Raw genomic sequence first — 12273 nt, forward strand, 5'->3', positions numbered from 1 at the left:
GTTATGGTGGCACACATAATTCCAGGACTTGGGAGGCAGAGGCAGGTGGATCTCCAGGAGTTCAAAGCCATCCTGGTTTTTACAGAGTTCTGGGACAGCCAAGGTGACATAGAAAGAGTGTTCCTAAGAAGAGGAGTTTAGCTTTCCTACCCTGATATGATGGTGCACATCCTTAGCCCAGTATTTGGGAGTTACAGATAGACAGTTCAGAGTTTCAGAGTCATCCTCTGCTACATGACGAACTCGAGGTCAGCCTGGACTACATGGGATCTTGAAAAACCAAACCAAAACCAAAAGGATTTGGCTTTTGCCTTCTTACCCACCTGCTAATTATTGTATCATGTGTACCTTTGTCAACTCGAACAAACAAACCACAGCTCTCATCCTAAAGGGAACACGGGAGCCGAGGGAGCCGTTTTCAATGAGCAAGTCCAGGGAGCTCAGGTTTAGGTCAGTAAACTACATTGGTGGGTACCTCAGAAAGGCCGGTACAGCAAGATGAGGGAGGCCTCACAGTAGTCTCCAGATGCTTTCCTAAGGCAGGCGTAGCTTCTGGATTGGTGGAGGCTAATAGTTGGCTAAGTTGGTAGATTCCAAAAGGCTTTATTAGTCACAGGATACTAGTTCCAACATATTCATGGCAAGGAATGGCTGCTCTGGGGCTCAAACTAGCCTAATACTAGGTAACTGGACCCTGAGCCTCCAACATCCCAGTCTGTCCTCAGCACTGAAATTCCAGTCAGCTGCAAACACCACTTCATTTCCATTCTCCACACCTTAGTGATTATTGCTGCTTGACAAGACGGGTTGTGTGTTACAGGATGTGGATGGTGTTTCCCGGCTGTTAGTGGTCTTGTTTCTTCGTTTCCTCATTTGCTGTCCTTTACACTTAGTGATTTGTAACCCTCCACAGGACGACACAAACCCATTGCAAGTTCTCCCTGAATGTTCACACACACAAGTGAGCTCTGAACCCTGCTTGAAGGAGCTTCCTGGCCTCATCCAGCTCTCCCCTCACTCCCCACCTCCTTCTGCCTCAGCTTTCTGTTCTCATGTTGCCTCCATTTTACCAGAGCACGTTTTCTAAAGGCTTCCCAAGAAGGAGCTGTGTAGAGATTTTTTTCTGTCAAAAGTTGGAAAACATCACTCACCTACTCCCCAGAAGCTACTATAGCTACTATGCTGGATAGTTTTATGTCCTCTTGACATAAGCTAAGTCATCTGAGAGGAGGGGATCTCAACTGAGAAAATGCCCTTGCAGGCAAGCCTATAGAACGTCTTTAAAATTAGCGATTGATGTGGGAGAGCCTAGTCCATTGTGGGTGGTACCATCCCTGGGCTGGTGGTCCTGGGTTCTATAAGAAACCATGAGGAGCAAGCCAGTAAGTAGAACCCCTCCATGGCCCTCCTGTGCATCAGCCCCTGCCTTCAGGTTCCTGCCTGTTTGACTTCCTGTCCCAACTCCTTTCACTGATGAACAGTGACGTGGCAGTGTAAGCCAAATACACCTTTCCTGCCCACGTTGCTCTTGGTTATGTTTTCTCCACAGCCACAGTAACTGTGACTGAGACAGCTGGGTTCTAGTTCTTACTCCATGTGTGAGCGTTTCTGTTCATGTCCCAGAAGTGTTTCAGACCGTTTCTTATTCCCGTAAGTAAGCCCCACAGCAGTGGGCTGGGACAAAGGTCTCTTTCATTCTGTAGTTTTGTAATCAAGTCTTTCCATTCTAGGAAATTCCCTTAGTTTTCTGTTCCCTTTCCTTAAGCTATCCTTCCCAGGTTAGCCTTCTCCTGGCTTCTCATTCCCTCCCTCTCTACTTTCCACTTTAAAAAAAATGTGTGCATATGTATGCTGTGTGTGTGTGTGTGTGTGTGCGCGCGCGCGCATAAGTGTGTGTCTATATATGCATGTGTGTATAAATGTGCATATGATTGTGCGTGCTTTCATATATGTGTGTAAATGCTTGTGTGTGTGTGTGTGTGTGTGTGTGTGTGTGTGTGTGCGCTACTGCATACATGTTGAGGTCAAAGGTCAGCTTTCAGGGGTCAGTCCTCTTTTTCCACTGTGTAGATTCTGGGATTTGAACTCAGGATGTCAGTCTTGGCAGCAGGTGCTCCTACACGTTGAACCATCTTGCTGACCCCGACATGCACCACTGCCTGTTCCCTGAGTGTCACTAAGTCCTTCCCTGATTTCTCTTCACGCCCATGATTGTGGCGCTCGTTCTCTAGCTCTTATTTTCCTTTTCTACTTTTGTGTGTGTGACACACGTGTCAGTGTGTGTGTGTGTGTGTGTGTGTGTGTGTGAATGTGTGTGCAAATGCATGTGGAGGCCCAAGGTTGATGTTGGAATCGTCCTGATTACTCTTCCACCTCACTGCTTGAAACAGGGTCTCAGATTCAAACCCTCAAACTGCTGATTTGGTCAGTCTTGCCACCCAGCTTGCTCTGGGGGTCCCTTGTCTCCACATTCTTGGGGTAGAATTATAGTTGCGCCACCACACCCACCTAGCATTTATGTGGATTTCTGGGGATCCTCCAGTCTCCATATTCAGATTGCAACTGCAGTTTTAATGACCGAGCTATCTATCCAGCCCACCCTACCCCACTCCTGCTCCTCCCACTTTATCTGTTTACTTGTATTTTACCTGTGTGGGTGTTTGCCTGCATGTATGTCTGTGTATCATGTGTGCCCATAGAAGACTGTAGTGCTGTGTTTAGCTGAGTCACGTTGGTTCCCAGTGGGTCCCACATGCAAACCTGCCCAGGAGCACTCTGGGTTTGAGAATGAAGCACCCCCTCCGGTACTCCCGAGACTCCCAAACCTTCCCCTGCTGCCCCAGGCCAGTAGCCACTTCCCCAAATTCTTACATGGCTGGTTGGCTTTGTCTCCTGCAGCTCTTAAGTCTCCTTCTTCTTCCCCCTGCCCAGCCCCCACCGCAGTCATGGAGATTCTCTGTCTTCTTTTCTCCCAGTTTCTAGCCCACACAAATCTAAAGGTTCCACCTCAGTCTATCTGCCCAGCCATTGGCCCTTGGCTCTTTACTGATGGATCAAAACCAATCGGGGACAAGGACCTTCAGCGTTAGGATCCTGATTAATTAAAGACATTGGAACAAATCCCCGACAGAAGAGAGCTTCTGATCCCCTGGAAGTGGAGTTAAAGAAAATTCTGAACCGTCACATGGATGCTGGGAATCAAACCAAGGCCCTTTGCAAGAGAAAAGGCTTTTAACGGCTGAGCCATCACTCCCTTTCTTACTTACTTTTTTCATAGTAAGACAAAAATCTTATGTAGCCCAGGCTGGCCTCAAACTTGAGATCCTCCTGTCTCAGCTAGCCCATCTCTGGGACTGTACATGTGTACCACACACTAGAACCCAGCCTGCTCCATACTAGAACATACGGTTTCCCTGTTTTTCAGTCCGGGAGGTCAGTAGCCCCCTGTATCTCACTTTAAGACAAGCAAAGTTATCAAATGTCCCAGTGGAGTAAGATTGCATCCTACCAACAACAGAGATTCTCCAGAAATTGTCAGATTTTCTTCTACAGAGTGGAGACAAAAGTACCTCATCTTCCACTGAGAACCACCAAGCTAGAGCAGTGGTCAGCAGCAACAGCACAGCCTCCCGGCCCTGGGGGTTTATAGCCAATGAAACTTCAGAGATGCTTGGGTCCTAAGCCATTTACGTTTCCATAGTGTACACAGGTCTGCTTGGCTGTCCGGACCCTAGCCGGGGGTAGCGTCCCTTCTTTGCTCCCTGGGCGGGCTTAACCAGGTCAACCACACTCCCTTTCCTGCTTCTGCATCTGCTGTCTGGAAGTCACACCTCTGAATGACACTGTCTGTACTGCTGGCTTATGATTCTCAGCACTGTCCCCAAGAACTGTCTGGAACGAGGCAGCTGCAGTGGTTTCTACTGGTGAATAGTCATGGCTCATTAGTGGCGGGGCTTAGCTCTGAACCGAGGCCCACGCTGTGCTGCCAGCTACGTTCTGACTGCTGAGGTTCTTCCAGGTCTCATGTAGGGTGGAATGGACACCTTGCATGGAAGGGCCTCATGCGGCTTCCTCCCGAGGAGGAGGGAGGCAGTAGAAATGCACAGGCACTCACAGAGATAAGTGAGTTCCAAGTGCAGTTTGCCTGAGTTTCTGGAGTTTGCTGATCTAGAGTTTCTCTGAAGGAAGGGGCCAGGAAGTTCTGGGGATGAGGAGAGGAACATTGCTTCTAAGTGGGATGAGGGCTTTAGCTGAGGCTGACCCCCAGCTCACCTGTCTGCGGGTTCCATGCATCTTCTCTCAATAGCAGCTTGGGGGTGTGTGTAGGCCTGGCCTGGGGTTCCTAACTGAGCACAGCAGAAGGTTGGAGGGCTCAGGGTGTGGAGGCTGGGTGCTGAGTCCCAGGCAGGGAGATAGTGTGCTGCTAGTGGAGAAGAGGGGGCTCGAGGCCACCATGTTCCAACCATGCTCTTCCAGCAGTCTCCCCAGACATCTGGTCTGGGCCCTAGGGGGTGTCCTTTCACAGAGCTGGTTTCTGCTCAGGGGTCCAAGTGCAGCATGTATACTTGGGGTTACACATACAACTCTGGGCGTTTGAATTGGGAGTGGGGTTCACCATGCCAGGTCACTATACCAAGCTATTCCTGGTATATAGCATATTCTGCTTCCCACTCCAGGCCTCTCCAGGTTGGAGTTGTCTAGGTGGTGGGCTGGTGAAGGCCAGGATTCCTAGCCACAGGTACACACTGGGGCCTTGGGTCTCAGACTAGAAATTCCACTTTGTCTGCCAGCTGCCTGGCAGGGCTCCTCCCTTCCTGCCCAGCAGGTGTGGCCGGATGGGTAGGGCTTGAATCCTGGAACTCAGGACTCACTCAGGAAAAACAAGAGAGAAGGGCTAAAGGGGTCTTGGGAAGAGGCTGGGAATGCTCTAAGGGATACTGTTGGTTCTTTTAGGATAGCCCCTCAAGTAAGTGACTCTGGATGCTTGTGGGACAGAGGGACTCACATTTCCTGAGCAGGGTGATAGGGCCAGAGATCGGGGAGAACCATTTCAGTCTTCCTAGAAGCTCCAGGAAGAAACATCATTGTATTATTGTATTCATCCTTTTTTTTTCTTTCCTTCCTCCCCCTCCTCCTCCCTCCCTCACTCTCTCCCTCCCTTTCTTCCTTTTTTGGGGGGCTGGGGGGTTCCCTGGATGACCTGGACCTTGCAATGTAGACCAGGCTTACAGAGATCTGCCTACCTCCGCATCCCAAATGTGCTGAGATTAAAGGTGTGACCACCATGCCCAGTGCATTTGTTTTCTATGGAGGGGAACGCTGAGACTCAGAGTCCAGGAGACCCTTCAGGTCACGCAGCAGGTGACTGGCAAAGCCAAGATGCCAACCTGTGTCCGAGAGACTCTGAAGTCCGGAGTTCAGCATCCCCACTGCCGGCAGCCAAATCCTTTCCTCGGGCCACTGTCCCTCACAGAGTGGTTATGGCACAGGCTGGAAGGTATCTGGGAGTTGGCAGGTCCAGGGAGAAGTTCACCAGGCTTTCCATGGGTCCCCAAGAATCCTGACCAATAGCTGGCATAGCCTGGTATGGTGGTGCATGCCTATAACCCCAGCACTTGGGAGGTGGAGAGAGAAGTCCAAGACCCTGCCTCAAAAAAAAGAAAAAAGAAAAAACAAAACAAAAACAAAAACAAAACAAAACAAAAACCAAAAGCCAAAAGCCAAAAACAAAAATAACCCCCCCAAAAAAAACCCAAAAACAAAAACAAACCTTAACCCCCGAGGGTCACTCAGAAGGAAGAGTAGCATCCACAGGCTTTGCTTTATCAAGAAAGGAAGATGGCTAAAGTCACGTGATCTAACAATAAAACCCTTTCTAGAACGTAGCCATCTCCCTCCTCTGATGTCTAGCATTGCCCTGGCACTGAGGCATTTTGTAAATAATTGACAAAGGCACTTGAGGAAGGGAAACCACACTGTCAGGCTCCTGACACGTCAGGCAAGCCGCTCCCCAGCCAGCCCCAGTGGCCCAGCCATCCAGTGTCATCACCCCCTGTTGCTGGGGTAATAACAACTATTTTCTACCCACTATTGCCCTCTCCTCTCTCCACAGTGGGATAAATGCTGCCCCTGTACCCCGAGACGCTCTTTAGCTAGGGTCTGTGGAGGCACAGGGAGGCAGGGGATTAAGGCTTTCTGAGGATACCTTGGCCAGCCCTGTCACATCGGGTCACAGAGAAGTGTCACACCCAAGCCCTGCCCCAAGGTACCCATAATCTGCAGAGAGAGAGAGAGAGAGAGAGACAGAGACAGAGACAGAGACAGAGACAGAGACAGAGACAGAGACGCACACTTGGGTTCAGTGTGATCTGTGGCTTGTCAGAGATGTGTGGTTCCCAAGGAGGAGCCACAATTCCCAGGGGGTCTTGAAGGCCGAGGCCCGTGGTTGACTGTGTCAGAAGATGTGGGGCAGGAGAAAGACATCTCAGGCTGAGGGGGGAAGTGTGGGCTTCCTTGTGGCGACTGTGGCTACTGAGGTTGCCAGCCTTGGTGGCAAGCACCTGTGCCTGCTGAGCCATCTTGGTGGCCCAGGGGTGCAGTCTTGAGTGCTGGGAGGTTCAGCCGGGTGCTGTGAGTCAGGAGATGGGGAAGCTGTAGTGAGGGAAGGTGCAGGAGGCTGGTGCTGAGGATGAGGGGTTGGCCTGCTGGAGGATGGGGCCCGAGGCTAGAGGCAGGAACTTCCTGTGGGCAAGAGCCCCCTCAGCCAGCATCAGGACCTGTGTCCCCTCACCAGGAGAGAGTAGCTGAGACTTAGACCTGGAAGGTCACTTGAGGTCACTCAGCAGGAAGAGGAACTGAGGACTGGACAGTTTGTTACCTGTCTGCAAAGTGTTTCCTACCTACCCATTGCTTCTTCCACGACCTTCTCTATCCCCTCCTCCTCTTTCCCCCTTCTTCCTTGGACAGAGGTCATTTGAGATGCCATGCAAGGGTTAGACTTTGGAAATGTGTCCCCAGGTAAAATGGGATGACCTCTGGTGTTCTCAATGCCCACTTTGTCCCGCAGAACCAAGGAGAGCATGTATCACTCCCTGACGTATGCCACCATCCTGGAGATGCAGGCCATGATGACCTTCGACCCCCAGGACATCCTGCTTGCTGGCAACATGATGAAGGAGGCGCAGTCGCTGTGTCAGAGGTCAGAGCTGTGGGAGCCAGGGCCTGGGGTAGTGAGGCTCCTGCTTCTGTCTGTCTGCCTCCTTGCTTTGACCAAGCGCCCGGGGTGTCGTTAAACGCTGTTTAAGAGGACTGGTGTCCTCCAGTGCTGAGACCTGTCCCTGTTGGTATGGTAGAACCTCGTCTGATCCAGCCACTGGCTTCTGGATTCTGTCTCTGCCACCTTTAAACTCTGTCTTGGGGAGGCCCCACCCAGGACTCAACTTTCTTCGTTTATAAAATAGGTGTAATGATGTCTGAGTCACAGGGTTGTCCTGGGGACCCGGTGGCAGGGCCTGGTGTGCGCGTGAGTGAGTTGAGTCTGGACTCTATGAATGAAGTAACAGTTCCTGAGTGTGTGTGCACTGGTGGTGCCACTGGCCACTGGGCACACACTCTCATCCTCTCTGGCCCAGGCTGGGGATCCGGGAATGCCTTGGCAGTTCTGCTCAGCTCACTACCCGGCAGGAACGCAGCCCCACCCATGCCATCTGAGGCGGGCAGGCTGGAGGCACTGTAAAGCTTCATCCCACAGTAGCAATGGATCTCGGGGTGGGGTGGGGGTGGGGTGATGCCTGACCACGGTGTGAGCTGGAGGCAGGGGTGACCAAAGAAGGCCAAAAGATTAGAGAGCCCTGGACTAGGGGTTGGGAGTGTGACTCAGTACAGCATTTGCATAGCATATGGGGTGATCTAAGTTTGAACCCCAGCACAGTGAAGAAGGGAGAAATGAAGAATTCCAGCAAGCCAGCCCTGGACTGGGAGAGCTGTGGACCTGAGTCTGGAGAACCCAGTGTGTGGGAGGGGCCCACAAGCCTTCAGATATTTGAAAATATGTGTGTGTGTGTGTGTGTGTGTGTGTGTGTGTGTGTGTGTATGTGTGTGTGCCCATAAAGACAAGTGTGACCTAGGCTGGTCCCCCTTTCAACCTCATGGAGTCACTGGAGGCCTTTTTCCTTTTCCAGGCACCGAAGGAAGTCCTCTGTGACAGACTCGTTCAGCAGCCTGGTGCACCGTCCCACCATTGACCAGTTCACAGAAGGTCTGGCATCCAAGATTCCTCTCCAGCATGGATTCTGGTGGCTCTAGGCCCAGGAAGGGGAGGGGAGTGTGGTGGGGAGGAGAGAAAAGCTATTCATTCTGGTGTTCCCTAGGGGGCTGTGCTATGGCCTGGGACACAGGTGTCTCTGGCCTATGGCCTTTGGAGGAAGGGTTAGAACAGGAGAGGCCCAGCCACCTAACATTACAGGCTAAGCATCTGGGAGTCGTAAAAGAAGCTTTGCTCCTCAGTCCCAGGGGTGTTTAGAATGTGTCTTTGTGACTTCCTGTGCCCCAGAGGGAAGGCGGCTTTACTTGAGCCTCCTGCCTAGAACACCAGGCTCTGTGTTTTGTTCCTGCAGAGGAGATCCACGCAGAGGTCTGTTATGCAGAATGCCTACTGCAGAGAGCAGCCCTGACCTTCCTGCAGGTAGGAAGCATTCCCCACCCTAACCCCCTACCTTCTCCTGTGCACAGAGCATTAGAATTCCGGGTCAGTCACCAAGTCCAGGCTGACCTAGCCCTGAGAAGTGCAAAGCCTGAGGCTCAGAGTCCCACACTCTGAAACCTGGTCCAGGGGTGAAGGAGTGGGTGTCTCTTCTTCACACACCAGTGCTCTCATGGCACCGCTTCCTTCTGGTCACTGCTGCTGCTCCTGTCACGGCTCACGTGGACACAGGCATTTCCACAGATCTGCTGTGCTTGATTAATGCAGCAAACACATGGGCAAATGATAAACCAGGCTCATGACAGATCTGTCATTTTGCAAAAACATGTGGTATCTGCATACATGTGTGGAGAACAGAAGTTGACATCAGGTATCTCCCTCTGTCATTTTCCACATTTTAAAATATTTTAGTGCATGTGCACATATGTGTGTGTGCATGTGTGTGTGCAAATGGATATGTGCATATGTGTGTATGTGTGTGCACGAATGTGCATGTGTGCAAATGGATTCGTGTGTGTGTGTGTGTGTGTATGTGCGCGCGCGTGTGTGTGCATGTGCATCTGTGATGAGAAGGGGAAAGGCATGCCATGGATGTGTGGAGGTCAGAGAACTTTTTGGGAATCCTTCTCTCCTTCTACTTTGTTTCTGAGGCAGTCTCTCTTATTTTTGCTGCTGAGCTATGTACTCCAGGCTGGCTGGCCAGAAAGCTTCCAGATGATTCTCCTATCTCTGCCTCCATTCTCTGGAAGGGATTACAAATGCACCCTGAGAATCTGGCTAGTGTGGCAGGCACATTACCTTGTGAACTATCTCCCTAGGCCCTGGATATGTTCCATTTGTAGACCTCCCACAATGTCTGTCTGACATTTACACTTGTTAATTAACCTTCACCTCAGAGGACAGGAAAGCAGAATCCTAAGGAGAGGACTCCTAAGGTCACCTGCTTAGTGAACTGGGGTCTGGACAAGTCAGAGACAGGTCTCCCTACCACAGTGGGAATTACGCAGGCCACTGTACAGTCTTCCTAGCAGCATTGTCTGAATGTGTGTGTGTTGGAGGGGGGTAGGTGAGTATGTCTGTGTATTGGAGGGGGGTGGATGAATGTATTGTATGCATGTGTGTGTTTAAAGGAGGGTAGATGAGTGTGTCTATGTATTGGAGGGAAGTGGATGAATGTATTGTATGTGTGTGTGTATTGGAGGAGGGTGGATGAGTATGTGTGTGTATTGGAGGAGGGTAGATGAGTGTATATGTGTGTATTGGAGGGGAGTGGATGAATGTATGTGTGTGTGTGTATTAGAGGAGGGTAGATGAGTGTGTCTGTGTATTGGAGGGGGTGGATGAATGTATTGTATGTGTGTATTGGAGGGGGGTGGATGAGTATGTGTGTGTTGGAGGGGGGTGAATGAGTATGTGTGTGTATTGGAGGGGGGTGGATAAGTATGTGTGTGTATTGGAGGGGGTGGATGAATGTATTATATATATGTGTGTGTGTATTGGAGGGGGTGGATGGAGGTATTGTATGTGTGTGTATTGGAGGGGGGTGGATGAGTGTATTATATATATGTGTGTGTGTATTGGAGGGAGTGGATGAATGTATTGTATGTGTGTGTATTGGAGGGAGTGGATGAATGTATTGTATGTGTGTATTGGAGGGGGGTGGATGAGTGTATTATATATATGTGTGTGTGTATTGGAGGGGGTGGATGAATGTATTGTATGTGTGTATTGGAGGGGGGTGGATGAGTATATTATATATATGTGTCTGTGTATTGGAGGGGGTGGATGAATGTATTATATGTGTGTGTATTGGAGGGGGGTGGGTGGATTTAGCATTGGGTACTATTTGTTTGCTCCTTTTTGTTTTAGATTGGGTCTCATAATGCAGCTCTAACTTACCTGGAGTTCCCCATGCAGACCAAACCAGGCTTGAACTCACAGGAATCCACCTGCTTCTGCCTCCCAAGTGTTAAGATTAGATGTGTGTGCTACCATACCTAGCTTCTTTAGCTCTTTTTAATTTTTAAGAATAGTATTTTACGTGTGGGGGTGTTTTGCTTAATATGCCTGCGTGCTACAGGCATGCCTGGTGTCCTTGGAAGTCAGAAGAAGGCACTGGATACCGAGGATCTGGAGTTACAGACAGTTCTGAGCCACCACGTGGGTGCTGTGAATTTAACCCAGGCCCTCTGGAGGAATAGCCAGTGAGCCAGTATATCAGTCCACATAATGCTACCTGTATGCATATTTTCTGACACTTTGGTACTGGAAATCCAATTGGTGCTCTCAAGCCCTTCCTTAACTCTTTTTTTAAAAATTGCAATTTAATTACATTTCTCCCTTTTCTTTCCTACCTCCAAAGTCACCGTTACACCCATTCCTTCTCTCCTTCAAATTCACGGACTCTTTTCTCACTAGTTGTCATCTCATGCACATCTTTATATGTGTACTCATATATCCCTAAATCTAACTCATTCAATCCATATAATGCTCCTTGTATGTGTGTTTTAGGGGCTGACAGTTTGGCACTGGACAAGCAATTGGTGTGCTCTCCCCTGGGGAAGACCACCCCTCCCAGCTTTCCGATTTTCTATCATTGTCAGTGTAGGCCTCATGGGCTTGTCCCTGTCCACCTTGTCCGTTGGTTTTATCCATGCTCAGCTCATGACTGGGCAGTCACGTGGGTGAATCTTTATGGGCGTAACTTCAGACCTCCCAGGAGACACAGTCTCTCAGCAGACTCCTCATCTTCTGACTCTTCCAGTCTTTGCCCCCTCATCTGCCCAGTGTCCCCCAGCCTCAGGTGTGGGAATGGTTTGTAGATGTACCCTCTGGGACTGGACTCCACAGCACTGCATTTTGAGTGGTTGTGGTTTTCTACAGTTTCTAATGTTTCTAAGAAACATTTTAGAGGCACATTGTAGGACTGAGATTTCCAACCTAAACTAGACTATTCTCCTGGATTAGAATGTTTAAATATCAAATATTTAATATTCTACAGATGATAGCGACTTTGTATTTTCCCTTCTAGTATTATCTTAGCAACAGTGCCACTAAAAAGAGTCTTATTAAGATTTAACGTCTCAGCTGGGCACAGTGGCAAATACCTATAATCCCAGCACTCCAAGAGACAGAGCAGGTGGGCCTGCCAGTCTCCAGTCAAATGCCCTGGACCCAGCTCTCTTCATCTCTCCCCACCACAGGACGAGAACATGGTGAGCTTCATCAAGGGTGGCATCAAAGTTCGGAACAGCTACCAGACTTACAAGTAAGAGGGGCCAGCCTGCAGAGAGCTGGGAGTCTGGGGCCACAGAGTCTATTACCTATCCCCTCAGACTGCATTGTGGGAGGCTCTAAGCCTAGAGAACTGGGAACTCAGATTTCTGTACCTCCAGGACTTTGATTTTTTTGGAATAATGTCCTCCTGGTTTTCTGGCTACACTGAGTGTTTGGCTTCTTGAGTGCCTTGTCTGCTAGGGAAAAAGAAGACCCAGGTTCTACACAAACAGCCTGGGCTGATGGGCAGGAGCCAGCCAGAGGACTTTAAGGAACAGCAGCAGGACTACACGTTC

The 12273-nt window shown here is 50.0% G+C and overlaps 1 protein-coding gene across 7 annotated transcripts in view; it reads left to right on the forward strand.

Moving 5' to 3' along the window:
* Nucleotides 1–12273, forward strand: part of Ttc39a (tetratricopeptide repeat domain 39A) — a 62220-nt gene that overhangs the window by 24394 nt on the left and 25553 nt on the right. For all 7 annotated transcript variants that reach the window (XM_063287386.1, XM_063287387.1, XM_008763953.4 and 4 more), the window contains exons 3-6: nt 7067–7198; nt 8181–8257; nt 8616–8683; nt 11905–11969. In XM_063287386.1, coding sequence (XP_063143456.1) covers nt 7067–7198; nt 8181–8257; nt 8616–8683; nt 11905–11969 — 342 coding nt within the window. The remainder of the gene's footprint in view (nt 1–7066; nt 7199–8180; nt 8258–8615; nt 8684–11904; nt 11970–12273) is intronic.

Source organism: Rattus norvegicus, chromosome 5, assembly GCF_036323735.1.
Source record: "Rattus norvegicus strain BN/NHsdMcwi chromosome 5, GRCr8, whole genome shotgun sequence".
NCBI lineage: Eukaryota > Metazoa > Chordata > Mammalia > Rodentia > Muridae > Rattus > Rattus norvegicus.